Source organism: Epinephelus fuscoguttatus, linkage group LG9 (genome assembly GCF_011397635.1).
Source record: "Epinephelus fuscoguttatus linkage group LG9, E.fuscoguttatus.final_Chr_v1".
Lineage (NCBI taxonomy): Eukaryota > Metazoa > Chordata > Actinopteri > Perciformes > Serranidae > Epinephelus > Epinephelus fuscoguttatus.
The window spans coordinates 25,132,356-25,158,365 of record NC_064760.1 but is presented as its reverse complement, the minus strand read 5'-3'; the positions used below and the strand labels follow the sequence as shown (position 1 = coordinate 25,158,365).

General features: G+C 38.6%; 3 protein-coding genes across 4 annotated transcripts; all 3 read right to left on the bottom strand.

Moving 5' to 3' along the window:
- Positions 1–411: 411 nt before the first annotated feature.
- Positions 412–7,038, bottom strand: LOC125894172 (uncharacterized). Of its 2 annotated transcripts, none has more exons than XM_049585412.1 (10): positions 6,956–7,038; positions 6,783–6,825; positions 5,419–5,564; positions 5,122–5,166; positions 4,721–4,993; positions 4,321–4,623; positions 4,043–4,227; positions 3,853–3,960; positions 3,079–3,123; positions 412–2,872 (listed from the first exon to the last, which is right to left on the bottom strand). In XM_049585412.1, exons 4-10 carry the CDS (start codon positions 5,153–5,155, stop codon positions 2,702–2,704), a joined length of 1,119 nt encoding a protein of 372 aa, XP_049441369.1. In that variant the 5' UTR covers positions 5,156–5,166; positions 5,419–5,564; positions 6,783–6,825; positions 6,956–7,038; the 3' UTR covers positions 412–2,701. The 2 variants fall into 2 exon arrangements, with proteins under 2 accessions (XP_049441369.1, XP_049441368.1); XM_049585411.1 differs by having other exon boundaries at positions 5,122–5,254; positions 6,956–7,032.
- A 1,888-nt stretch (positions 7,039–8,926) lies between these two features.
- LOC125894175 (uncharacterized) lies at positions 8,927–14,201 on the bottom strand. The gene is made up of 9 exons (XM_049585414.1): positions 13,921–14,201; positions 12,226–12,371; positions 11,936–12,065; positions 11,536–11,808; positions 11,133–11,438; positions 10,872–11,029; positions 10,679–10,789; positions 10,128–10,172; positions 8,927–9,926 (listed from the first exon to the last, which is right to left on the bottom strand). The coding sequence occupies exons 1-9, from the start codon at positions 13,958–13,960 to the stop codon at positions 9,753–9,755; spliced, it is 1,383 nt and encodes a 460-aa protein (XP_049441371.1). The 5' UTR covers positions 13,961–14,201; the 3' UTR covers positions 8,927–9,752.
- A 4,947-nt stretch (positions 14,202–19,148) lies between these two features.
- Positions 19,149–25,756, bottom strand: LOC125894176 (uncharacterized). The gene is made up of 9 exons (XM_049585415.1): positions 25,738–25,756; positions 25,576–25,618; positions 21,807–21,952; positions 21,511–21,643; positions 21,116–21,388; positions 20,727–21,020; positions 20,466–20,626; positions 20,266–20,382; positions 19,149–20,173 (listed from the first exon to the last, which is right to left on the bottom strand). Exons 2-9 carry the CDS (start codon positions 25,613–25,615, stop codon positions 20,003–20,005), a joined length of 1,335 nt encoding a protein of 444 aa, XP_049441372.1. The 5' UTR covers positions 25,616–25,618; positions 25,738–25,756; the 3' UTR covers positions 19,149–20,002.
- Positions 25,757–26,010: the final 254 nt, after the last annotated feature.

Here is a 26,010-nt window from a genome sequence, read left to right as displayed (position 1 = left end):
TCTGGAGTTTTTTTAATGCACCATTTTATGCAGGAAATGACTTTATCTTAAAGACAACAGGAAACATCAAAAAGGAGACAGTTAAAACTTTAGCCTAAGGAATATAGTGAAATAATGTAGAACAGTGTTAAGTCACTCATTTAATGTTATCCCTGGTGAGTGGAAAGCACATGGAGGCATGATTTACTCTGTCATCCACATTTGTGTCTGGTGTCAGTGACGAATTAATTCGTCCCCTTGACTTCAATAGCTCATATGTGCTTCAGCAATATTTGTGGTTTATTCAAAACGTTGTATACATTCAAAGCATATGTGTTCTGTGATTTTGAGAACTGAATATTGTAACACCCAACTTAACTTTCATATAACTACAGGTGAACTTCAGTAACAAAGCCAATAGTGTGGGTCAAAATGCCATAACAGGCCTTTATTTCACTCAGGGTCCCCAACAGCTATATTACAATTACAATTAAAAAGTTAAAAAGTGTCTTGCTGCAGGGGTGTGACACACCAATCTATAAGCAGATGCAGTGGAAGTATACTATACGTGGATAATCAAAATTACACACAAAATAAATGCCATTTCCAACAGAAAAACACCCAAACTATGACCAGCACCACATCAAACCTTAAATTATATCACCACAAGATGAACTCCCACTGCACCAGCTGCTCCCACGACCAGAGGCCAAAAGCAACTGCAGCACTAAAAGACAAAGCCATACATTATTAAGTTCAAATTACTAGAATACAAGTTAAACAATTTAGAATAAATAACGTAAAGTATTATGTAAAATAAACAGCAACCGGCACTTTGCCTGTGAATTGAACACAACACATACTAAAGACATGAATGCATATTAAAGACACCCATACATTTTTTTTTATTATTCAATCATTTTTGCAATAAGAAATACAACAAATTCAATATTAACACTTAAAAAACAATACCTCAGGATGTGTTTGCACCCCCACAGTAACTTAACAATAAAATAATCATATTTCAAACACAAAGTTTGTTTGGCTCACCAGGCAGGCATGTGCACAGGAGTGATCTCAGATCAAGAATAAGGCTCACACACACACCTGTGCTCCATGAGACGCTCTCACCTTAACAGACCAAACTTTGCCTGGGTCCTAGTGTCCTCCTTCTCCAGTATTTTGAGGAAAAAGGTGTAAAATTACTAGAATAAACTCATGATCTAATCATTCCTTAAATACAGATTGTTTTTGCATTATGACAATGCTTTCACGTTATTGCCTACATATGTTTCTATTGTCATACAGACAAATGTTGTGGTATTCATGGTATGCTGATGCTAAATGTTGTGGTTCAGATTAGATTTAATATGCCATTTCATACAAATGCAGTTTAGCTCAGGGATTTAACAGTCCAGTGAAGCAAATTATTTAGCTTTCAAAAAACGTTTCAAAGTCAACACACAGTTACATATCTTTACATATAATGTAGACAAATATTTGTAACTAATACCACAATTACTCATAGATTTCTTGGTGTAATGATTGGGGCAGTGTCTTGAAGCCACAAGCAGAGCTTATCTACAAATATGCACCCAAAGATACAGTGTGTAACAGTTTCCAAATGTAGGACACTTCCATTATTTAAACATGCATCTATACATTTTATATTCTAGCATGATTACGTTTCTTTGACTAAAGTACATTAAAATGTCTAATCATTTTGCAAGTACGTGAGGTGAGTAAGAAGGCCCAATAAACATGGACATATACAGGATATAATCATAATATCTTCTGTGCTAACTATACGTTCACACTACTAGAGATGCCTTTCATAATTCATGTACAGATCTTCTTCTCAAGTAAATGCAGCAATACCACAATGCAGAAACACTTCATTAAAGTAAACATCCATGCAGTCAAATTCTGCTTGAGTAAAAGTACATGTATGTACCTTTAGCTAAATGTTTTAGTCAAACTTAGTGTTAAATTAGGGACCCTGCAAGATCCCAAAAGTGGATATTATAAGTAAAAATCTAATAAGACACAAAAGATCATTTAAAAAAAAGATTCCAGATGTAGAACTTACATTATTACAGAATAAAAGAAAATAGAAACATCATATATAATTTCTCACAATGTAATGATAAAAACTACACAGAGACTTTCAGGTAAGAAGCTGGAGTGGTTTGATCTCCATGAGTGTTGGTGTCAGTTTGAATCCTTAATTTCTAAAATCTGCTACAAAGACTAGCTTTTAGACCTCATTGTGACATCATCTCTCCTACCTATGGTAACCTTAGCAACAGGAGAAAGGCTCAGTGTACATGATACATTCAATATTACCTGAATGTATAGCACACATTTATATTACACAGAAATCCTGATCATGACAATTAACTCTACAGTAGCTATGGCGCTCTGAGTGAGCTTTCTTCTTCCTTACCTGAGAAAAAATACCTTCATCATACGCAAGACTCAACCTAAGTTGATTCATGTCTCTGTATTACTCCTACTCTCTGCTGCTATGAGATACACAGTGCAGATTCAAGGTAAAAAAATTTAAAAAAAAAAAAGAGGTAATCAGTGAGGTTGGCATTGTCAAGTACTCAGGAATCATCTTAGACTTTTTATGTGTGCATACCACACATTTCAATTAAAGACTGAAATGGCTGTCAGTAGAGGTAGAATGCTCAATGCAACTCTCAAACTTTCTGTGCACTTACAGAAAGTTGAGTTTATCTGAGGTGTAAACATCACTGAAAGTTGCATCTGAACTGAGGGGGGGAGCAGAGGGCAGTTTCAGCTCAAACTTTGGCTCAGGGTCCGACGAGAGACAATCAAAGCCGAGTGTTGGAGCTGGATCGTCTGTCTGCACTCCTAGAGGGTCAACCTGGAGAGAGAAGTGAAAAAGATAGATAAATAAATAAAAACTACATGTATGTGTTGATCAAGCAGTGTTGATAAGGTCAATGTAAGAAAACAGTCTGCCTTTGAAGGGCCAAAAATCAGTGTGAGAATGGGGACTCTTGCTGTTTGTTAAGATAATAACCAAAATTGAATGCATTCAAAGGGAACTCTGTATGTTTGTGTGTGTACCTCAGGCTGAGGGGAGCTCACATGGATTTGCAATGGGTTGTGTACCTGTAAGGTAAAACAAATGCATGCAAGTCAAAACAGGAGAACATACTGCAGGAGCTCATAATGCTTTGAGAAGGTAAACAGGAAGTAGATTGTTAGCATGAATTCAATGCATTATGCTGTCTGTTACAAATTAAAGCTTGTTTTTTGATCCTCTATTTGTATACATTTACATTTGTGTACATATTTGTATACACAATGTGAATTAGCTATAGCCAAGTCCTGTTTGCCCACCCTCCAGTCTCCACCATTGTCTCCAATGGTTAGCTCTATGCGCACCCATAGACTTTAATAATAGACACCAGGCCAAATGGTGGTGGTGCCTGTTCATTCCAATAGAATTGCTCACTTTGCCCACACATCAAAAAAAGTTCTATAGCTTTCGATTTTACCTCCACGGCATGCAGCCATCTGAATATGCACAGTAGTGTTTCTCCCGCTGGCCCCATCCATGAGTTCCCACTCAGGTCATAGACTTTACATTGTGATGATGTCTCAGATTTTTAAGTTGCTTTTTCTAGAGACGCGACCTTTTACAATGTGGTCTATAAGGAAAATGGTATTTGGGTCACAGGGGATTTTTTTTCCCAACAATACCGCGAGTGGCCACAGGACAAAAATTAAAGTTAACCTACAGACCAACATGTATAACCAGTTAAAATTATTCTCAGCTGTTAACTGACTGATAGTTAGTATCTCTCCCTTGTTTGAAAACCTCTGTATAACACCTACCATTGGCTCAGTTAAGATAGATGTTCGTCCTCCAGAATTCAATGGCTGATGAGAGTAACCTGAACCAGGTGCAGCAGAGTAAATTGGGCCTCCAGATCGATCCGAATCCTGCAATTGGAAGGAGGATATTGGAATAAAAATTGCAACATGTGTTAAAAATAGTTGAATATCTATTTAAGGAAGCACTTACATGGCTATAGACAGCAGGTGCAGGTGCAGGTGCCCGTGCATGTGCACCTGCAGTCCGAGGAGCAGACTTGTTCCTTTTAGAAGAGCTCTCTTTAGAGCAGCTTTTCACACAGCAACGGCAGATAATACCCGCAAACAAAATCCCAAAAATAGAAGTACCATAACCAACGGCTGGAGATATAACAACTGAAGAAGGGGGAAGGGGGATATGTTAATTAGAATCGTGATCAGTCACAGTTTGTTCATACATTTTTCCAAAAATAAAGTGCTGCTGCTCACCACGTTTTACCACCACCTGCGCAGTCAGGGCCAGGTGACCTTGCGGGTCTCTGAACTCGTAGGTCCCAGAGTCTGTGCTTTCCACAGGATCAATCTCTATGCCATCTTGCACAACCAAAATCCTCCGTGTAAAAGTCCAAGGCATAGAGTCCATCTCATCTTCAACCAGAAGGCCTGCTTTCATCAATGTGTAGTGTTTCATTTCCCCCTCAGGTGTAAAAGTCACAGTCATCGGCACATCACCTAGAGGATTTTGAATGAGGAGCCGCTTGTCCACCTTTGTATCATACTGTCTAAATCCCTCTGTGTGTGATAAAGAGTATATTGTATAAGAATATGTCATCAGATACGCAGCAGTGTAAAAGCTCAGATGCAACTTTAATAATCTACAGAACATCACCTTGTACTGTGAGCTGTATCCTCAACAGCAAAGTGTTGTCTTTTCTTCTGAAGTTGTAGTGGCCCATGTCTCCCTGATTTACGTTCATAATCTCCCACACATTACCCTTCACCTGTCCCCTGCCTCCCCTATTGGTGTGACGGTTGGTGTGGTTCCACAGGACCTTTGGCTGGTCCTCACTGTCAAGGGGAGTGAACTCCAAAAATGCAGCCTCTCTAGGAATATGATAGGAGAACCTATCCCCGTAATACCTTGTTTCCTTTTCAGCACAATCTGAAAAAACACATACCGGAAAAAAGACAGGATGGACTAATTGCACACTTTATAGAAAAATCTATTCCCAAAAATGTTTTCTGATGGAATAGAGTCTTTGAATATACAGTATAATGTAATATTCTCACCCAAAATTTCCAGTTTGATGACATCGTGAAACATGCCATTATCATCTGAGACAGAAAAAAATCCATCATCTCTTTCTGTCAAATCTTTGAATACAGCTGAGATATATGAAACTTTAAAGCGTGGATCCTTTGCCTGATTGGGAGGACATCACAGATTCATTTACTCAGGACAGAGAACAGATTCTGTTCATTCAAAACTTGGTTTGCTCTGACTTTTATCATATTCCAGATCCTGCAATGCATGATATCATAGTGATATTGGTTATAGTTTAAATGACAGTGCCAAAAACTGCTCACCTCCCCATTATCCATCATTAGCCTCCTGGATCCCCCATTTGGAGTGAAGTACAATGGACCATGGAAAAGAGGTGGTGCATAAGAAAATGGTATTTCATAATTTTTGCCATAGCACACCGTTTTATGCTTGAGACCAGCAGATGAACCTTCAATGAGAGAAATAGTTAAAAAAAAAAGATAGATGGGAGGGAATATTAAGATAAGTCAGATACTAAACATCTGAGGACATGCGGAAAACATTTGAACACATCTGATACCAGGAGAACAAAAAAAAAAAAACTTAATTACTATGTAGGTAGGTGAATGTAAGGTAAGTGAGTAATTTATCTTACATAGAATACAAAGAATAATTATTTGAAAAATCATAATATAAAATTTGTTTGGTAAGTCTGTTATCAGGCATGTTGATTAATTTATCCCACAGTTGCAACATGTCACCATTGTGCTGCATTTCACATGTCTCCCATCCCATGTCACCACGTATTGCAAGTTTTGGGGCCATTTAAACAATGGCTGCAGGCGTAAACCAACATGTTTGAGGGCACTATTGAATCAGCATCTGCTGTAAGGTCACATGAGTCATTTTTGAAGTATCACAAAATCAGAACAAATGAAGCCACATTTAAAAAAGAATTACAGAAATGATACAGCCTCAATATCCCTGAATTGTCAAATTAGTGACCAAAAATCTAGTCACCTTTAAATCACTTCAGAACATCCGAAATAAAAACTAATTAAGTAAATCCATAAAAAGATCAAATGTGTCGATAAGTATACAATTTAAAGACATTAGGCTAATTCAGTGCCAAGTGGCTCAGAATCTGTAAAAAAAAAAAAAAAAAAAAAGAAAAGAAAATATTTTATTTTATTTATTCAATTAAATCAATGTCAGACACTTTCTCTTCTTTTTAATGAAGTTTCCAGCATAATCGGTGAGGATAGATGAGTAGTAGGCCTATGCTATGTAGGTTTGCTTGGCACTAAAGACTATGTAAATTTACATATTGATAGCAAAAAATAAATACAATGAAATTACTACTAATATAACAAAGTTGAGCCAAATACTATAAAATCGGAAGGAGGAGGGCGGTGATGGCTGTTTTTTTCTCTTGTTTGATTTGATCTTTTAACAAACATGTATTCAGTAGCCCAGCTATATAACTTTATACATTTATAGTTGCTTTAAACGCAGCTGACATAGGTCACATAATTGGCGTATTTGCAGCTGTGCAGAGCCCACATATAGACTGTGTGGATCCGAGACTTCGCTAATTAAAGACAGAAAAAACCGTTAAGTGAAATGTCAGATGTGTTGAACCTGCATGGTGGCATTTCCTCTGTGAGGCTGTGTGATTTAAACTCACCATACAAGATGCACAGAACAGTGGCGTGCAACAATAGCATGTCCTGCAGAGAGAAGAGACGTTTTTTTTTTGTTTTTTTTTACCAACAGTATCAGGTTAACGTTTCTCTAAACATAGAGAGCACAAAACTGAACAGATCTGAAAAGCCGACAGGCAATATGTTGTCAACTTACTGCAGTGTTGATTTTCATTTTATATCTTACGGTCGAGTTGTGTTTCATCCATGGACAAAACACTGGACTGGGCGAGGCTTCCCTCACACTCTGTTTGCGTCATAGCTGCGCCATGTGTGCGCAAAATGCGCATATCAGGCGGTGGCTCCCAACACAGACCACCGTGATTAAATGCATTAGATGTTTCTTGATTATTTTTTGGAAGTGGAATTGGAATTTCACCTCTTCATGCAACTAAAATCCTGAGATTTAAACACTCTAAAAAGGCAAAATCACTCTTTGGTTGGACTGCTCATAATCATGCCAAAATAAATGTAGGGACCAGCAGAGACATTCCTTCATTTACATCGGTCACATGCCAAAAAGGTCAGTAACATAAGTCTATGGTACACATAACCACTGTAAATATAGTTAGCCTGGTGGTATTTAAATAAAATTGAGGCTGCAATGGTTTGAGATTTTCATGGTTTAATAACCATCTATGAAAATATCATGGTTTCACAGTAGCCTATACAGTGTTACACAATTATTATTGTGCAGTAGCGGAAGAATAGGTACATGTGCAGGTGAAATTCTGCGTATGGTTGCATTTTTAAAAAGAAAATACTGCAGATAAGCAAATGTATATGATGTCAATTTCATGCTGAAAGAAAGCCTTGGGGGGATTTCTTCAAATTTGGTATAAATATTCACTTGGTCTAAACAATTAAGGATATATATTAGTGGTCATAAATCAAAGTTCAAGGTCAGCGTGACCTTGTCTGTCTAATTCTTGTGAGTGCAATATCTCAAAAACACCTTGAGGGAATTTTTTCAAATTTGGCACTGACATTGACTTGATGAATAAATTCAATTTTGGTGATTAAAGGTCAAGGAAACTGTGACCTTGCATTTGTCCCCTTCTCGTGAAGCTGACATCTTAAGAATGCCATGAGGGATTTTTTATTTTTCAAATATGGCACAAACATCCACTTGAGCTCAACAATGCATGATTCGATTGTGGGGGTCATAGATTTAAGTCCATGGTCACTGTAGCGACCACTATCAATACAAAAGCCACTGAGAGGCGGAGTCTAGCTCTTAACTGCGACTCATTGAAAGAAATTCATGTCGAAGTCCAACATTGCATTTTTATGATCATTTCTTAAACAAACACCTGACGAACTTAAGTAAAATGAGATAACGGTCAACAGAAAATATCGGAGCCAACACTCAGCCTCTTTGTTTAACAAAACCATCATGCCAGTGCAAGAACAGGTAAAATAATGTGAGACCACATCAGGATATTTAAAGATAACCTTGAGGAAATTTTCTCAAATTTAGCACAAACGTCCATTTGATGAACTGATTAGAGTCTGATGTTCATATGTCACTACAACCTTGAGTTCATCTCATTCTTGAGAATGTAATTTCTCACAACGGTTTTGAGGGATTTCTTTTCAAATTGGCACAAATGTCCACTTTACATCAAGGATTTAATGATTAGATTTTGGTTGTCAAAGGTCAAGGTCACTGTGACCTCACAAAACACATTTCTGGCTGTAACTCAAAAATCCATATGCTAATTATGACATTTCACATAAATGTCTAATAGGATAAAATGATCAAGTGAGGACATTTTAGATCCAAAAGGTCAAAGGTGAACTTCACTGTGACGTAGTAATGTTTGGCAAAAACACCTTTCTGTTCATATTACAACATAACTCAGGAACAGAGGGGGAGACATTTGATCTGAGTTGGTGACAATAATCTTGGGTGTCGACCTTAAAACTGCAGTGATTGCATTGATCTTCCATTCTGTCAGGTTGAGGATTATGTGAAACATCCACCTTTTAGAATTTATAGCACCTTTGCAGCAACATCCATACTGGAAACATTGACTACTGTCATGGCTACATATGAGTCTGAACAGACATGGATGTTAACTGGAACTTGACCTGTTGGCAGAGGCAGACAACCATGAGGCGGTAATTCTAGTTTTACTACAATTTCATTTTTATTGTAATCTGTACAGAGCATAAAAAAATAAAAAAAATCACATATAATTTCTTAGAATGAAATGATAAAAAACACACAGACACTCTGATATAAAAGGCTGAAGGCACATGATATCACTCTGAAACAACCATATAAAAATACTATACAAGTAAAGCTGGTAACAGTGGCGTAAATTGCTGAGTGGAGTGATTTGATCTCCATGAGTGTTTTCTAGAAACATCATCTCTCCTATCTATGATACCCTTGGCAGCAAGAAAAAGGCAGAGCTATGCATTCAATACAAAACCTGAATTTACAGCACACATTTATATTCCATATAAAACAGAAATCCTGATTATGACAGTTAACTCTGCAAAAGCTACAGAGCTCCTATGAACTTTGTTCTTCATTAACTGATAAAAAAAATACCTTAATCATTTGTAGGAATTGATCTAAAATTGATTTATGTCTCTGTATTACTCCTACCCTCTGCTGCTGTGGGTTATCAAGAGTTCCTGGAGTACTAGCCACAGACTTCTTTGATCACACCACATTAGTGTTTGTATTTATATTAAAAGAAAGAGGACATCCCACATTTTAACCTGCAATAGGTCTGGTCACGTGTCAATATAGTGTGAATGATATTTTCTTCCTCTACATAGTACTTATTTTGTGCACCTTTGCAGGTTTATAAGAACTTAATTTTCTGTATCCGTATACGCAAGACGTACAATCAAGGGCTGAAATAGCTGTGTTCCTGCTAATCACGCAGTACAAAGCTAAATACAACACCACATCGTTTGAATTTTCTGTGGGCTCCTTACAGAGAGTTGAGTTTATCTGAGGTGTAAACATCACTTAAAGTTGCATCTGAACTGAGGGGGGGAGCAGAGGGCAGTCCTTTCAGTTCAAACCTCGGCTCAGGGTCCGACGAGAGGCAATCAGAGCCAAGTGTTGGAGCTGGATCATCTCCCTGCCCTCCTAGAGGTGCAACCTGGAGAGAGATAAATAAATAAATAAATGACAAGCAAATGTATGTGTTAATCAAACAGTGTCGGTAAGTTCAATATCAGAAAAGAGTCTGCCTTTGAAGGGCCAAAAATCAGTGTGAGAATGAGGACTCTCTTGCTGTTTGTTAAGACAACAATCAGCATTTAATGCATTTACAGGGAGTTCTGTATGTTTGTGTGTGTACCTCAGGCTGAGGGGAGCTCACATGGATATTCACTGGGGTGTACACCTGTAAGGTAAAACAAATACATGCAAGTCAGAAAAAAGGAGAACATATTGCTTTGGGGGATGTACTGTACACAGGAAGTATAATGTATGATGAGTTTTGGTGTTAGAAGGAGTGTGTTTTTACTATGAGTCCCGAGCTGAATCAGGGACATTTATGGACATGATGGAGATAATGATGTCCGAAAGTGTGAGTCACATTGAATTAGGGATCAGTTTAGGTTAATTTTGCACTGATAAGCCCCCAAAACCCACTTAATGTGTAACTAACTGGTTAATTTTTAAGACAAAAAAAAAACCCATCTTAATGGCGTTACATACACAAGGCCTTTTCTTTTAGTCCAGCACTCCATTGACTCATTGAGCTTTAGTGTTGGAGGTAGTGATCTCATGATGTTTGGCTTTGCTGACAGACAACCAGCTGGCTGTATTATGCAGCAACATAGTCCACCCAATATTCTCTGCGGTTAGTATCTCATCCTCGTTTGAAATCCTTTGTATAACACCTACCGATGGCTCAGGTGAGGTAGATGTAGGTTCTCTGGAAACAAGAGAATTCAGTGGCTGATGAGAGGGATCAGGCGCAGCAGAGTAAATTTGGCCTCCAGACTGATTTGAATCCTGTAATTGGAGAAATGATATTGAAGTAAAAATAGCAACACGTGTTAAAAACAGTTGAACGTCTATTTGAGGAAGCACTTACTTGGTAATACCCAGCAAGTGCAGCTGTAGCCTGACGAGTAGATTTGGCCTTTTTAGAAGAGCTTCTTTTCGACCAGCATTTCTTCACACAGCAACAGAAAGCAATCACCGCAAATAAAACCCCGACAGCAATAACATAAATCATGGCAGGAACTAGTTCTATAAGAGCAGAAGAAGGGGGAGGGTTTTTATTGTTAATTAGAATCGTGATCAGTCACAGTTTGTTCATACATTTTTCCAAAAATAAAGTGCTGTTGCTCACCAATGTTTACCACCACATCCGCAGTCTGGGCCAGGTGACCTTGCGGGTCTCTGAACTCGTAGGTGCCAGAGTCTTTGATTTTCACAGGATCAATCTCTATGCCATAATGCACCACCTCAATCCTCCCTCGAAAATTCGAAAGCGGGTTGTTCCAGTCATCTTCTTCAACCAGATGGCCTGCATTTACCAATGTGTATCCTTTCATTTCCCCTTTAGGTGTAAAAGTAACAGTCCATGGGACATTGCCTGAAGGATATTTGATGAAGAGCTGCTTGTCGTCCTTTGCATCATAGTGTCTATGTTCCTCTGTGTGTGATAAAGAGTTTTTTGTATAAGAACATGTCATCAGATACGCAGCAGTCTAAAAGCTCAGATGCACCTTTTATTAACTACCGAAAATCACCTTGTACTGTGAGCTGTATCCTCGACTGCAAAGTGTTGTCTTTTCTTCTGAAGTTGTAGTGGCCCATGTCTCCCTGATTTACGTTCATAATCTCCCACACATTACCCTTCACCTGTCCCCTGCCTCCCTTATTGGTCTGAGGGTCGGTGTGGTTCCACAGGACCTTTGGCTGGTCCTCACTGTCAAGGGGAGTGAACTCCAAAAATGCAGCCTCTCTAGGAATATGATAGGAGAACCTATCCCCGTAAGTCCTCGTCTCCTCTACAGCACAATCTGAAAAAACACATTCAGGAAAAAAACAGGATGGACTTACTGCACACTTCATAGAAAAATCTATTCCCAAAAATGTTTTCTGATGGAATAGAGTCTTTAAATATACAGTGTAATGTAATATTCTCACCCAAAATTTCCAGTTTGATGACATCCTGAAGTTTATCATCAAATGAGATGGAGAATATTCCGGCATCTTTTTCTGTCAAATCTGTTAATTTAGCTGAAATAGTGGAAACTTTAAGGCGTGGATCCTTTGCCTGATTCAGAGGACATCACAAATACATTACTCAGGGCAGAGAATAGATTCTTTTCATTCAAAACCGGGTTTGCTCCTTTGTCATATTTTAGATGTTGCAGTGCATGGATGTCGGAGCAATATTGGTTATAGTTTAAATGACAGTGCCAAAAACTGCTCACCTCCCCATTATCCATCATTAGCCTCCTGGATCCCCCATTTGGAGTGAAGTACAACTGACCACGGAAAACAGGTGGTGTATAAGAAGATGGTAATGCAAAATTTCTGCCATAGCACTCCGTTTCATGCTGGAGACCAGCAGATGAACCTTCAATCAGAGAGATACAAGTAAAAAGAGATAGACGGGAGGAGATATCAAAAAAATAAGTCAGATACTAAACATCTGAGGACACGTGGAAAACATACTGTAAGCATCTCAAGTCCATTAGATACCACAGAGAAAAAAAAAACTGAATTACTATGTAGATGGGTGAATGTAAGGTTAGTAGGTAATTCATTTTTCAAAGTGACATGCACCTGACTCAAGAATAATTATTTGAAAAATCATAATATAAAATTTGTTTGGTAAGTCTGTTATCAGGCATGTTGATTAATTTATCCCACAGTTGCAACATGTCACCATTGTGCTGCATTTCACATGTCTCCCATCCCATGTCACCACGTATTGCAAGTTTTGGGGCCATTTAAATAATGGCTGCAGGCGTAAACCAATATGTTTGAGGGCACTATTGAATCAATATCTGCTGTAAGGTCACATGAGTCATTTTTGAAGTATCACAAAATCAGAACAAATGAGGCCACATTTAAAAAAATGATACAGACACTGGAAAACAATATAAGTCCCTGGAACTGAAAGAAGGGGTTAATGCAGTGGTGGAAATAGCATCATATGAATGTATGCTCAGTAGGAAAAATGGCGATCAGGAGAAAGGAGTGTCTCCTTGGGACAGTTTATGGACTCCTATAAAAATGGAAGATAAGCCTGCTTGCTCTTCTTCTCTTTCCTTCTATGCTTTATTTATAATTTTGCTTTATGTGCTGGAGTCCACCTCCATATTATACTTGCCTTGTATTCTTGTATACATGGAAAATAATATATGTATGTCATGTACCGAGCCTTCCAAACCAATATCAAAACAAACAAAAAAAAAAAAAGATGCGAAAATGATACAACTCGGAGTAATGACCAAAAATCTGTTTACCTTTAAATCACTTCAGAACACCCAAAATAAATAATTAAATGGTCAAATGTGTCAAAAATTATACAAATGAATACAATTTAAAAATGAATTTAAAGCCAATAAAACAAGATGGGTGCTCAGAATCAGTACATGTGTGTTTTTTTTTTATTAAATTCCACTGAATTAATTTACTTTAATTAAATTAATATCTAAATGCAATCATTGATTTTTTTTAAATTTATTTATTTATTATTTATTTATTTATTTATTTATTTTTTGGGTGGTTGTGGGGGGTAGCTGAGTATGTTATGTACGTTTTCGTGGGACCAAAGACAAATGCGCATTTGCACTAAATACATTGGAAATTCCAAGCTGGGTACTACAAAAATGGAGGGGTGCGGTGCTGGCCTGTTGCTGGACGTTAATTCGGTACAACTTACATGTATACAATCACATATATTCACAGAACATACTGGGAACATATTTTACACAGTGGCTTTTAACGCAAGTGGCACAGTTGGCATACAACTGGCATATTTGCAGCTGCACAGAGCGCACAGGTAAGACTGTGGAGCCGAGACTTCGCTTATGAAATAAAGTAAAACTGTAAAGTTATATATAGGTTAAACCTGCATCGTAGCATTTCTTCCGTGATTATAAATAATGTATACTCACCAAGCAAGAGGCAGGAAACGGTCACATATAACAGTATCATGTCCTTCACAGAGAAGAGACGTTTGTTTATATCGGCGGAACCAGGTTAACTTTTGATCCGCTCACAACGTTCCTCTAAACGCAAAGGGCACCAAACTGAACACCGAGCACGAGACTTGACAAGTATGTTGCGTAGTCTACTTCCTACAGTGTACAAGTTACTTCCTTTCTGTGTTACGGACGAGTTGTAGCCTACTTTATTTCCCCAACAGTCGACTGGGCGAGGCTTCTACACTCTTTGCGTCATGCCTGCTCCATGTGTGTGCAAGATACGCATATCAGGCGGGCGTTTCCGCTGTATGAGATGGTATTACTTCTTTTTATTATGTCTTGTGAAATATGGAATCTGTCACCTCTTCGGGCCACTATAAAATATTCAAATTAAACACTATAAAAAGGCAAAATCCCTCTTTGGTTGGGTTAATCATAATTATGCCAAAAATAATGGCATCACCTGTGATATGGAACCAGCACAGACATTACTGCATTTTAAGGGGTCGCATGTCAAAGAGGTCAGGGTATTAAAGTGAAAGTAGGGCTGCAACTTTATGACAGTTTCACGGTGTGATAACTCTCTCAGAAAATAGTATTATGTTTTGACAGTATACAGCCTATTGTTCTGATCTGTAACAAGGACATTTGAGGAAATTGGTTAAACAAACTCTTTATTATAATTCAAACTGGAAACATTTTTTGATGGAAGTATGGGGGGAGATTGGGCTACAACCTAATACACTGTAGTTTGAGCTGAATGTTATTAAAACTGTTTGGGAAGGATTTTTTTTTTAATTATTCTAGCGACATGCACATCTCTGTCACAAATAAACAGTTATTGATTTTCTTCTAGACCTTACCTTTCTTCTACAATTGCACCAAGAAGTGGTGAAAGTGAAAGGCAGAGGGTTCGCTGCAACACTTGTTGGAAAAGTCTGTTTAACACAATTGAGTCAGTCCAACCCTATCTATATACCACAGGTCTCCATCTACAGCAGGGGAAGGATAGGTATTTGTACAGGCATCCATGCATCTGTTAGGGTGTTTTCACATATAGTACTTTCAAAACAAACTGAACTTAGTTTTTTTATAGTGCACCAAAAAGTGGACCAAGTGAAGAGAGACTCAGTTCTTTTGTGTTCACGTTGTCAGTTCATTCGAAAGAGGATTCAGTTCTCTTTCTAGTCAGCTTCATCTCTGATGGGACCTCTCAGTCCTCTTTTTGTTCACACTATAGTGTGTATATAATATATATTGATGTAGTTCTGGTTTTACTTTGACGTGGCACTGCAGTGCTCGCTTTCATATGAACTTAAAATTGGAGTTGATGTATTCTACATTCCACATCTGGAGACGTGCAGATTGTGGACCAAACTACTCCTCACCCTGCATCCTTGCAATTGTTTCAGGTCGACGTGGTTTCATCTGGTTTTTCAAGCGTCCCAGTGCAATAGCATGTGATCTGAAAGGCTAAATACATCAGCAAAAAGCAAAGCCGACCTGGAGCACTCTGTGTTCACAGTGCGCAGGTTGAGTGAACCGCACCGCAGACTTGAAGCGAACCATACTCAGGCCATCTCACTCAGGTGGTCTGAGTATGGTTTGCTTCAGAGGGGTCTGAGTTCTTTTGGAGTGTTCACATATGCCCAAAAAATGCCAAGTCACTGCTCTCAGTCTGTTTAGAGGGCTGAAAAGGACGAAGTTAGTCTATCATCGATATTCAGTGGTTTGACCAATAGATGTACACTGAATGGGTAACCTAGATCCACATGTCAAAAAACGAGTTTTGAATAAATGAATATTGACAAGACTGTGAAACTCTGCGTCTGACATATTAAAATACAAAGTATATCTCATTTAATTAAGGACATTATTTCAAACTGAACATGAGTTTGAAGTGCAAAAATAGAGAAAATGAGCTATAGGAGGATTAGTTGTAACACCAGGGTGTACCCTGCCTCTCGCTGACATTGGGCCTATATCAGCTGACATTGGGCAGCTGATATAAATGTCTGTTATGGAAAATGAATGAATGAAAGAAAATACTGTCTCTCACACTCACTGAACTCCACTGAAACACATCCAGCCTCTGTGGAAATTTGCAGGTCACTGTGGTCAACTGGCCAGAAGCACAAAAGGATCGACTCTATGTAACCACATCAAAAGTCCATGGTAAAATTTACCCTGCCCCTGTTAGGTTGTGCCCATACTCCCCTACTGTAGATAAGCCAATGTAGTGACATGGTATGAGATACCTCAATTTAAATCTAAATCAATTTACAGCTATAATCCTATCATGCATAACTTAACACGTACATGGTAACAAATTAAATTCTACTTCAGTCTTAAGATAATATTTCTCTCCCTACCCATCACAAAAAAAACCCACATTCATTCAGTCAGTCAATTCAACTTTATTTAAATAGCACTTTTCATACACACACACATACACGTACACATAAAGCAAGGACTGTAATGGTAAAGATTAAAATTCAAATGAGAACTGAGGAAACACTATCACCAGAAGCAGGATAAAAACTCAAAATAGAAAACTGTTTAAAATTAGTTAATAAATAAGTAAATGAATACGTTAAAATAATTCATTAAGTCAATAAAATAATAATAAATACAAAATTTAAAAGGTCAACACTCTCTGCAGCCCTCAAGTCTTCGGGCAGGCTGTGTCACAGAAGTGGACCATAGTTAGTCACGTTCATCCCAACCTTTTAAAATGAAACCTTCTGAACACGGAGTGGCTCAGTACCCATGGTGTCAAAAGTCAAAATACACAGCATATATCCAAACACATCACACACCTGTGATTCATTTTATTTCTAAGAGGCAACTGTTTTTCATAGCTTTACATTATGCACCAAGGTTGCATCTTTATGGTCCAGTATCTTCAACATCTCAGACATAATTAATATTTCACTAGAACCAGATCTTTTATGAACAACAGTTCCTCTCCTATTGCATCATAACAGCCATAAAACTACTGCTTATGTCATGGAAAAGAACAATGGTGTTTCTAGTGTTTCATTTCAATTATGAGTCAATAAGTGAGGCAATGGTAGAGGACAGGGGAAAAGAGGAAGATAAGTGCGACAAAGGGGGAAGATAAAAGCAGGGAATCACTGTTTCAAGTTCTGCTTCTGCTCTATTGCCAAACTATTTCACAAAAGGTTGGGTATAAATGGACTAATGTTACCATCATGCCCTGTTTGGCTTAATACATTACTGACTGCTGGGGGTAAGCCATTAAACAATATATTATGGCAATATAAAGGCGTTTTCACCATAGGCCAGCTCTGCAATGAAAATGGTATCCATCCTTTCTCTGATGTGAAAGCAGAATTTGGACTACCAGAAGCAGCGTTCCTGGCCTATCTACAAATTAAATCAATTACTGGTAAATTTACCCTCACACATAAAACAGAACTAGATAATAACTTAATGTCAGCCATTACAAAAAGAGGCACAACTTCGAGTATTTATAAGATCTTGTTACTTGCCTCACCTAATCCATTTATACCCACTCAACAGGCATGGGAGAAGGATCTTGGTGTGTCACTGACTCCAGAACAGTGGAATGCTATATGGAAGAAGGGTATTGTGTCATCCAGGTGTGTTCGGTACCGGATTATACAATTTAAGATATTATGCAGAGCTTATATGACACCCTCTCTTATATCCACAATAAATAAAGATCTGTCAGATCAATGTTGGCATAACAGTGGGGGGCATGGATCATTATTACATCTTCTATGGGACTGCCCCGCAGTCAAGATATTCTGGCTTGGCACAAAGGTGCTAACAGATATGTTTAAGGTTCATGTACCTGCCTGCCCCATCACATGCCTTCTTGGACAATCACTGGAACATGTCAAATCAAGCTCCACACACTATTTTATGAATTTAGGCTTTCTCTCTACAAAGAGAATCATCCTTATGAACTGGAAGCAACACAAGCCCTCATGCTTTGCACTATCGGAATGGATCAGAGACTATCTGAACCTGCTAAGCATGGAACGTGTCTCCAACTTGCTCTTTGACAATGACACGAACACTCAAGGACACTGGGACATTGCACGGACATTCATGGAAAAAGATCAGCACTATACCAATATGCTTTTGTAAAGTCGTCTATATTGTCCTGCAACCTATGTTTTTTTTTTAATTTTGTGTTTGTTTATTAACATTAAGTTAAACGCTATAATGTAATACACCAGCGTACCCCCCCGTGTGTGTGTGTGCATTGGTGAGAGGTATGGTTGGATATTTTCATTGCAGTGCTATGCAGCAAACTTGTCATTCCTTTTGCCTTGTTTTATTATGTTGTTGAAAGATCAATAAAAAAAAAAAAAATTAAAAAAAAAAAGTTCTGCTTCCACACATCTATACTTAGATTTATTTTGTCCTCTGCTTTCAAAAAAAAAAGTTTGTGTTTTTGACTGTTTTTTAAATCTAATTACAGAATGCAATCCTGTCCTCTCCATCATCTGTTTTATTTCTGTGAATTTATAATTTAAAACTCATTTATGTAAATTGAAATGATCGGTGACATAACAATATGGTGTATGGCTCAATAAATATAATTGATAAACCCCCCAAAAACAAGATAACTGTCAATGTTCGTATCACAGCAGACAGTTTCATGGTATACAGCTGCAACACTGAACTGGGAGGTTGGCATCGGCAGAGCGAAGTGTGCGGGTGGGAGTGTAATGATGGAGGAGCTCAGACAGGTAGGGTGGGGCCTGGTTATTGAGGGCTTTGCATGTTACGAGGAGGATTTTGAAGTGGATTCCCTGGGGGATTTAAATGTGTAATAGAATACAATGATTAAGTGATGACATTTTATATCCAAAAGGTCAAAGGTCAACTGCACTGTGACATCATAATGTTCTGCAAAAACACTTTGCACTCTGGTCATTTAATGCCTCAATACAGGGACTGAAGGGGAAGCATGTGGTCTGAGTTGGTGACAATAATCTTGGGTGCCCACCTTGAAACTGTAGTGATTGTATTGATCTTCTGTACTGCCGGGTTGAAGATGTGTGTGAAACATCCACCTTTTAAAATTTATAGCTCCTCCATATTGGAAGCATTGACTACTGTCGTGGCTACATATGAGTGTGAACAGACATGGATGGAACCTGACTTGTTGGCGGAGGCAGACAACCATGAGGCGGTAATTCTAGTTTTACTTTGATTACATTTTTATTTGATTTTCATATTTACAAAGCATAAAGCAAATAAAAATATCATATATAATTCAACATTATGTAATTATAAAAACCACACAGACACTTTGATATAAGAGGCTGAAGGCACATGATATCACTCTGAAACAACCATATAGAAATACTATACAAGTAAAGCTGGTAACAGTGGCTTAAATTGCTGAGTGGAGTGATTTGATCTCCATGAGTGTTGAGGTCAGTGTGAGTCCTTAATTTCTAAAATCTGCTGAAAAAACTGACTTTTCAACCTCACTGTAACATCATCTCTCCTACCTATGATACCCATGGCGGCAGGAGAAAGGCAAAGTTATGCATTCAGTGCAAAACCTGAATTTATGGCACACATATTTACATTTCAACTCAGAAATCCTGATCACGGCAGTTAAGTCTACAAAAGCTACGGAGCTCCACTGAGTTCTTCCGTACCTGAGAAAAAATACGTAATCATACGTAGAAATTGACCTAAAATTGATTTATGTCTCTGTATTACTCCTACCCTCTGCTGCTGTGAGTTATCAAGAGTTACTGGAGTACTGGCCTCAAACGTCTTTGATCACACCACATTAGTGTTTAAATTAAAAGAAAGAGGATATCCCACATTTTAACCTGCGACAGGTCTGGTCATGTGTCAGTGTAGTGTGAATAATGTTTATCCTGTGCACCTATCACCATGACACTGAAGGCTTGCTTAATTTTCCATGTGTGTATATAACATATTACAGTCACAGCCTGAAATGGCTGTGTTCCCACTAGTCCTGAGGTAGAATGCCAAATGCAACTCTGTATCACTTGAATTTCCTGTGCGCTTAAAGAAAGTTGAGTTTATCTGAGGTGTAAACATCACAGAAAGTTGAGTCTGAACTGAGGGGGAGAGCAGAGGGCAGTTTGAGCTCAAACTTTGGCTCTGGGTCCGAGGAGAGATAATCATAGCCGAGTGAAGGAGCTGGATCAGCTTCCTGCCCTCCTAAAGGTGCAACCTGGAGAAAGAAGTGAAAAAGATAAATAGATACATGAAAAGCAGTGCGGTTAGTATCTCATCCTCTTTTAAAAACCTTTGCATAACACGTACCAATGGCTCAGGTGAGGTAGATGTAGGTTCTCTAGAAACTAGAGCATTCAATGGCTGATGAGAGGAATCTGGACCAGGTGCAACAGAGTAAACTAGGGCTCCAGGTTGATTTGAATCCTGCAATTGGAAAAAAGGATATTGTAGTAAAAATAGCAACATGTGTTTAAAGCAGTTGAATGTCTATTTGAGAAAGTACTCACATGGTAATACACAGCAGGTGTGGCTGTGGCCTGAGGAGCAGATTCGGCCCTCTTCGAAGAGCTCTTTTGACAACAGCATTTCTTCACACAGCAACAGCAGACAATCACCGCAAATAGTACCCCAACAGCAATACCAACATAAGTAACGATAGTAACTGGGTCTGCAAAAGCAGAAGAAGGGAAAAGGTTTATGTTAATTAGAATCACGATCAGTCACAGTTTGTTCATAAATTTTGCCAAAAATAAAGTGCTGTTGCTCACCATATTTTACCATCACATCCACAGACCTGGTCTGGCGACCTTGCGGGTCTCTGAACTCGTAGGTGCCAGCGTCTTTGATTTTCACAGGATCAATCTCTATACCGCCACGCACAACCTGAATTCTCCCTCTAAAATTGGAGTCCCAGTCATCATCTACAACCACATGGCCTGCTTTCACCAATGTTTTCTGAAATTCACCTTCAGATGTAAAAGTCAAAGTCCATGGGACATCGCCTGGAGGACTTTCGATGAATAGATGACCGTTCACCTTTGTTTGATAGCTTTTGTATTTCGCTGTGTAATAAAGAGTATATTGTGTCAGAACAAGTCATCAATTTCACAGCAGTCTAAAAACTCTAATGCAACTTTAATCAACTACCGAACATTACCTTCTACTGTGAGCTGTATCCTCTTCAGCAAAGTGTTGTCTTTTCCTCTGAAGTTGTAGAAGCCCACGTCTGCAAAATTGAGATATGAAATCTCCCATTTAGTACCCTTCACCTGTCCTCTGCCTCCCTTATTGGTCTGAGGGTCGCTGTGATTCCACAGGACCTTTGGCTGGTCGTCACTGTCAAGGGGAGTGAATTCCAGGAATTCAGCCAGTCTAGGAATACGATAGGAGAACCTTTCCCCGTAAGTCTTCCATTCCTTGTCAGCACAATCTGAAAAAACACATACAGGAAAAAAGACAGACTAGACTTATTGTACATAGAAAAATCTATTCCCAAAAATGTTTTCTGATGGAATAGAGTCTTTGATATACAGTATAAGTTAACATTCTCACCCAAAATTTCCAGTTTGATGACATCTTGAAATTTATCACCATCATATGAGATGGAGAATATTCCGGCGTCTTTTTCTGTCAAATCTGTTAATTTAGCTGAAATAGTGGAAACTTTAAGGCGTGGGTCCTTTGCCTGAATCAGAGGACATCACACATACATTATTCAGGACAGAGAATAGATTCTGTTCATTCAAAACTTGGTTTGCTCTGACTCTGTCATATTCCAGATCTTGCAATGCATGGATGTAGGAGCAATATTGGTTATAGTTTAAATGATAGTGCCAAAAGCTGCTCACCTCCCCATTATCCATCATTAGCCTCCTGGATCCCCTATTTGGAGTGAAGTACAACTGACCACGGAAAACAGGTGGTGTATAACGCCATGGTAATGCAAAATTTTTGCCATAGCACTCCGTGTCATACTGGAGACCAGCAGATGAACCTTCAATCAGAGAGATACAAGTAAAAAAAGAGATAGACGGGAGGGAATATTAAAATAAGTCACTACTAAACATCTGAGGACGTGGAAAACATACTGTAAGCATCTCAAGTACAATTGATACCAGGAGAACAAAAAGATTTGTGAATTACTTTGTAGATGGGTGAATGTAAGGTGAGTAGGTAATTTATCTTTCAAAGTGTCATGCACCTTACTCAAGAATAACTAGTATTTAAAAAATCCCAACGCAATCTTTTTGTGGTTAGTTTGGCATCAGGCACGACTAATCACTGCATGTTTTAGGGCCATTTAAATAATGGCTGCAGGTGTAAGGTCTGCTGTAAGGTCACATGAATCATTTCTGAAGCGTCACAAGATCAGAACAAATGAAGCCACATTTTAAAAAATGATGAAAAAAAAGATACAACCTCAATATCCCAGGATTTCAATTATACTTTGTGAAATTACCAAAAATCTCTTCATCTTTAAATCACTTCAAAACATCCACAATAAAATTATCAATTAAATAAGTGAATTGATAAAAGGTCAAATGTATCAAGAAGTATAAAGTGAGTTCATTTTTTTTTAAAATAACGTAAAGCTAATGAAACATGAAGGCAGCTCAGAATCTGCAAATATTTGATTTTATAAATTTTATTGAATTTATTGAATTTAATGAAACTAGTCCATACCCACTGAGTGCACAGTTGCCCACGTACAGTGTCACATGGTGTGTGTTTGGGATACAGGTTATAGGAAATTGCAGGTTAAATAGTCAACTGAACCCATTGAGAAGAGCAATGTATTCAGACAGAGTTTTTGTGAATTTGATGGTACGATTGCTTTATTGAAAGTACATTAGAACCATTGCCAATAGTGGGATAGTTAGTGGGCTAAAACTGTACATTAGTAATTGAGGTAGCACATTGAAAGGCAGATAGTTAAAGAAGAAACAGACATCATTTTTGCCTACATATATCATTATGAAAATAATGTGCGTTGCACAGGGTAGTGGCCACAGTAAAATCAGACTATCTGCGTTTACATAGGTTACTTAGTGACTTAGCAATAAGCTTCTGCAATTTTCATGGAAAGAATCTGCTTTACGGCAGGAAATGCGTAATGTATTGCCAAACTGGTCGGTCAGCCAATCAGGGACTGGAGCTGGTCCTTATGAGGAACTGGCCGGGGCACGAGATAGTTGAGTCAGGAGCACAAAGACGGACAAAGTTTGGAGATGAGTGAAAAACGGCTTCCCAAAAGAAAACGAGCTAATCTGTCTGAGGAGGCGAGGATGCACAAAAAGGAGAGTGATAAAAGAAGAGGAAAAACAAGAGTAAACCTCAGTCAGGCGTTCAAGAGATGGAGGGAACTCCGTGACCAAAGAAGCTTCAAAACTGATGTACAGCTAGCTTTCTTTCTAATGGATCAGTAAGTAACATGGCTAAATGTTAGCTAGCCGAGAGGACTGTACTGTACTGGCTGCTAGTTAACTCCTAGCTGGCCAGCATCGCAAATCGCCGCAACCAGGGACCGGGTAGCGAGTGTTGGTCGGCTGACATCCTCGTTGCCATTCCACGACAGCCCTCGGACAGTGATTACTCCCCCTGGCTTAAAAGTGGGGCGCGTTGGTATTTCACATGGGAAGCATAGATTGACCACGTCAGTGAGCAGAAAAACGAGGGACAGACAGAATGACTGACTGACAGAATGACACAATGACAGTTTCCGTGAATATGTACAGCATACCATACCATGACTTAATCACACCAAAAATTAGAAGAAAAAAAAAAACAACAACATTTGGCCACAGGGGGAGCCACAGCGATCGGTCGCATTTTAGCCATTTTTAAGCGTTTTTCTGTTGTTATAGCGCCACCCAGTTGCTAATTAGAGTTAAATTTCTCCAGTCACCTTGAGGCGTCCTGTTCTACATATCTACCAAGTTTAGTAAAAATCGATATGGTGGTTAGGCCTAGATAAGAAATTAGCTCTCTAGCGCCCCCATTTTGTTTGATGGGGTCAATAATGGAGGGGTCCCCTCAGATTATGTGTGGTCATATGCCTACAAAGTTGCGTGGTGATTGGTGAAACCCTTGAGATGTTATACACCTTTATGTGATGAGCCACGCCCTCCCCAATATTCATTGCTTTATAGAAGCTCAGTTTTAGTAAGTTTTCCAACTTTTGCTAAGAGGGAACTTTAGATACTGGTCCCTAGATTATGTTCACCGAGTTTTGTTTTTTTAATACTTTATTTATAGTTTTTCAAGTTTAAACCACATACAAAACACACAGACGAAAATAAACAAAACAAAACAAAACAAGCTGCCCGCCCACAGAAATGTATACAAAAATACAAATATGCATGTGAGTTTACACACTGATTCAAGAGTCCAGAAGTGGATTATACAGTCCGAGACAGAGTCCACAAAACCGAGACCAAGTGAGGTCAAGGAGACTAGAAGCTTGACTGTTCAAAGCACGGTGCAGTCAATACCGTTCAAAGTGATACAGTCCAGTATAGTTAGTTCTGAGGATGCTGCCTATCCCTTCGAATATACTCAATAAAGGGACCCCAAACATCAAGGAACTTGTGATGAGTGTCTGACAGAGTATATCGAATTTCTTCCAAATATATACAAGAAACCATGTCATTCAACCATTCTTTGAAACAAGGAGGGGAAACTGATTTCCACTCTCTCAGAATAACCCGTTTTGCTACAACCATACCAAACATGAGGGCTTGTTGAAGTGATAAGGGAAGAGTGAGAGAGAAGTTGGAGCAGCCCAGTATTATCAGGAGACTGTCAGGAATCAACTGTTTGCTATATCACTGTACAAATGAAAATGTCATCCCAAAAATTCCTAAGCATGTTCACCGAGTTTCATGCAGATCGGTCAAACTTCCTAGGAAGAGATCAATTTTAAGTGTTTTTCAAAAAATTCAAAATGGAAAATCTATATAACGGGAAGTTATGGGTTCTTGAGGCAAATTTGTTCCTCATGAGGAGAGGCATCTCTGTGCAAAGTATGTCTCTACGATATACGGGGCATGAGATATGCCCATTCAATCGGTTGCTATAGCGCCCCCCTTTGGCCAATTGATGTAATATTGCTTCATTCGCATCCTCCCATGACCCTCTACCACTGTGCCAAATTTCACATGGATTGACCAAGTCAGTGAGGAGAAAAACACAGACACACACACAGACAGAGTTTTCGTCATTTATAGTAAGATTCATGTCAGACACTTTTTCTTCTCTTTAGGTCTGCAGCATAATCCGAGGGGATATGTGAGTATGTTATAGGTTTGCGCGAGACTAAGGACTATGTATATTTACATATTGATAGCAAAAACAAAAATATTGAAAATTACTACAAACATAACAACTAACAAAGTACATTTATATATGGGAACACACTTAACACACCGCAGTTGCTTCAAACGCAAGTGGCACAGTTGGCATAGGTCACATTATTGGCATATTTGTAGCTGCATAGCGCGCACAGATAACACTGTGGAGCCGAGACTTCGCTTGCGAAATAAATAAACACCGTAAAGTTAAATGGGTTAAACCTGCATCGTAACATATCTTCCGTGAGGATAAAGGATTTATACTCACCAAACAAGACGCAGGACACAGTCACAAGCAACAGTATCATGTCCTGCAGAGAGAGGAGACGTTGTTTACTTTAAATTCGATCACAAAGTTTCTTAAAGAGCAGAAACTTGATCATGGAACACAAGATTTGAAAAGCTGATGGGCAATGTGTTGTCTACTTACTGCGAAGCAACGTTAAACTCCTTAAGATCTAGTTGTATTTCGCCTCAGTGTAGGAAACTGGTCTGGGCGAGGCTTACCTTACTGTTTGCGTCATTACTGCGCCTTGTGTGCGCAAACTGCGCATGTCGAGCAAATTTGGCACAGACTTCCACTTTAATTTAAGGATAAACTGATTTGATTTTGGTAGTCAAAAGTCACTGTAACCTCACAAAACACATTTTACACACACAACAAAATAAAATGATCAAGTCATAACATTTTAAATCCAAAGAT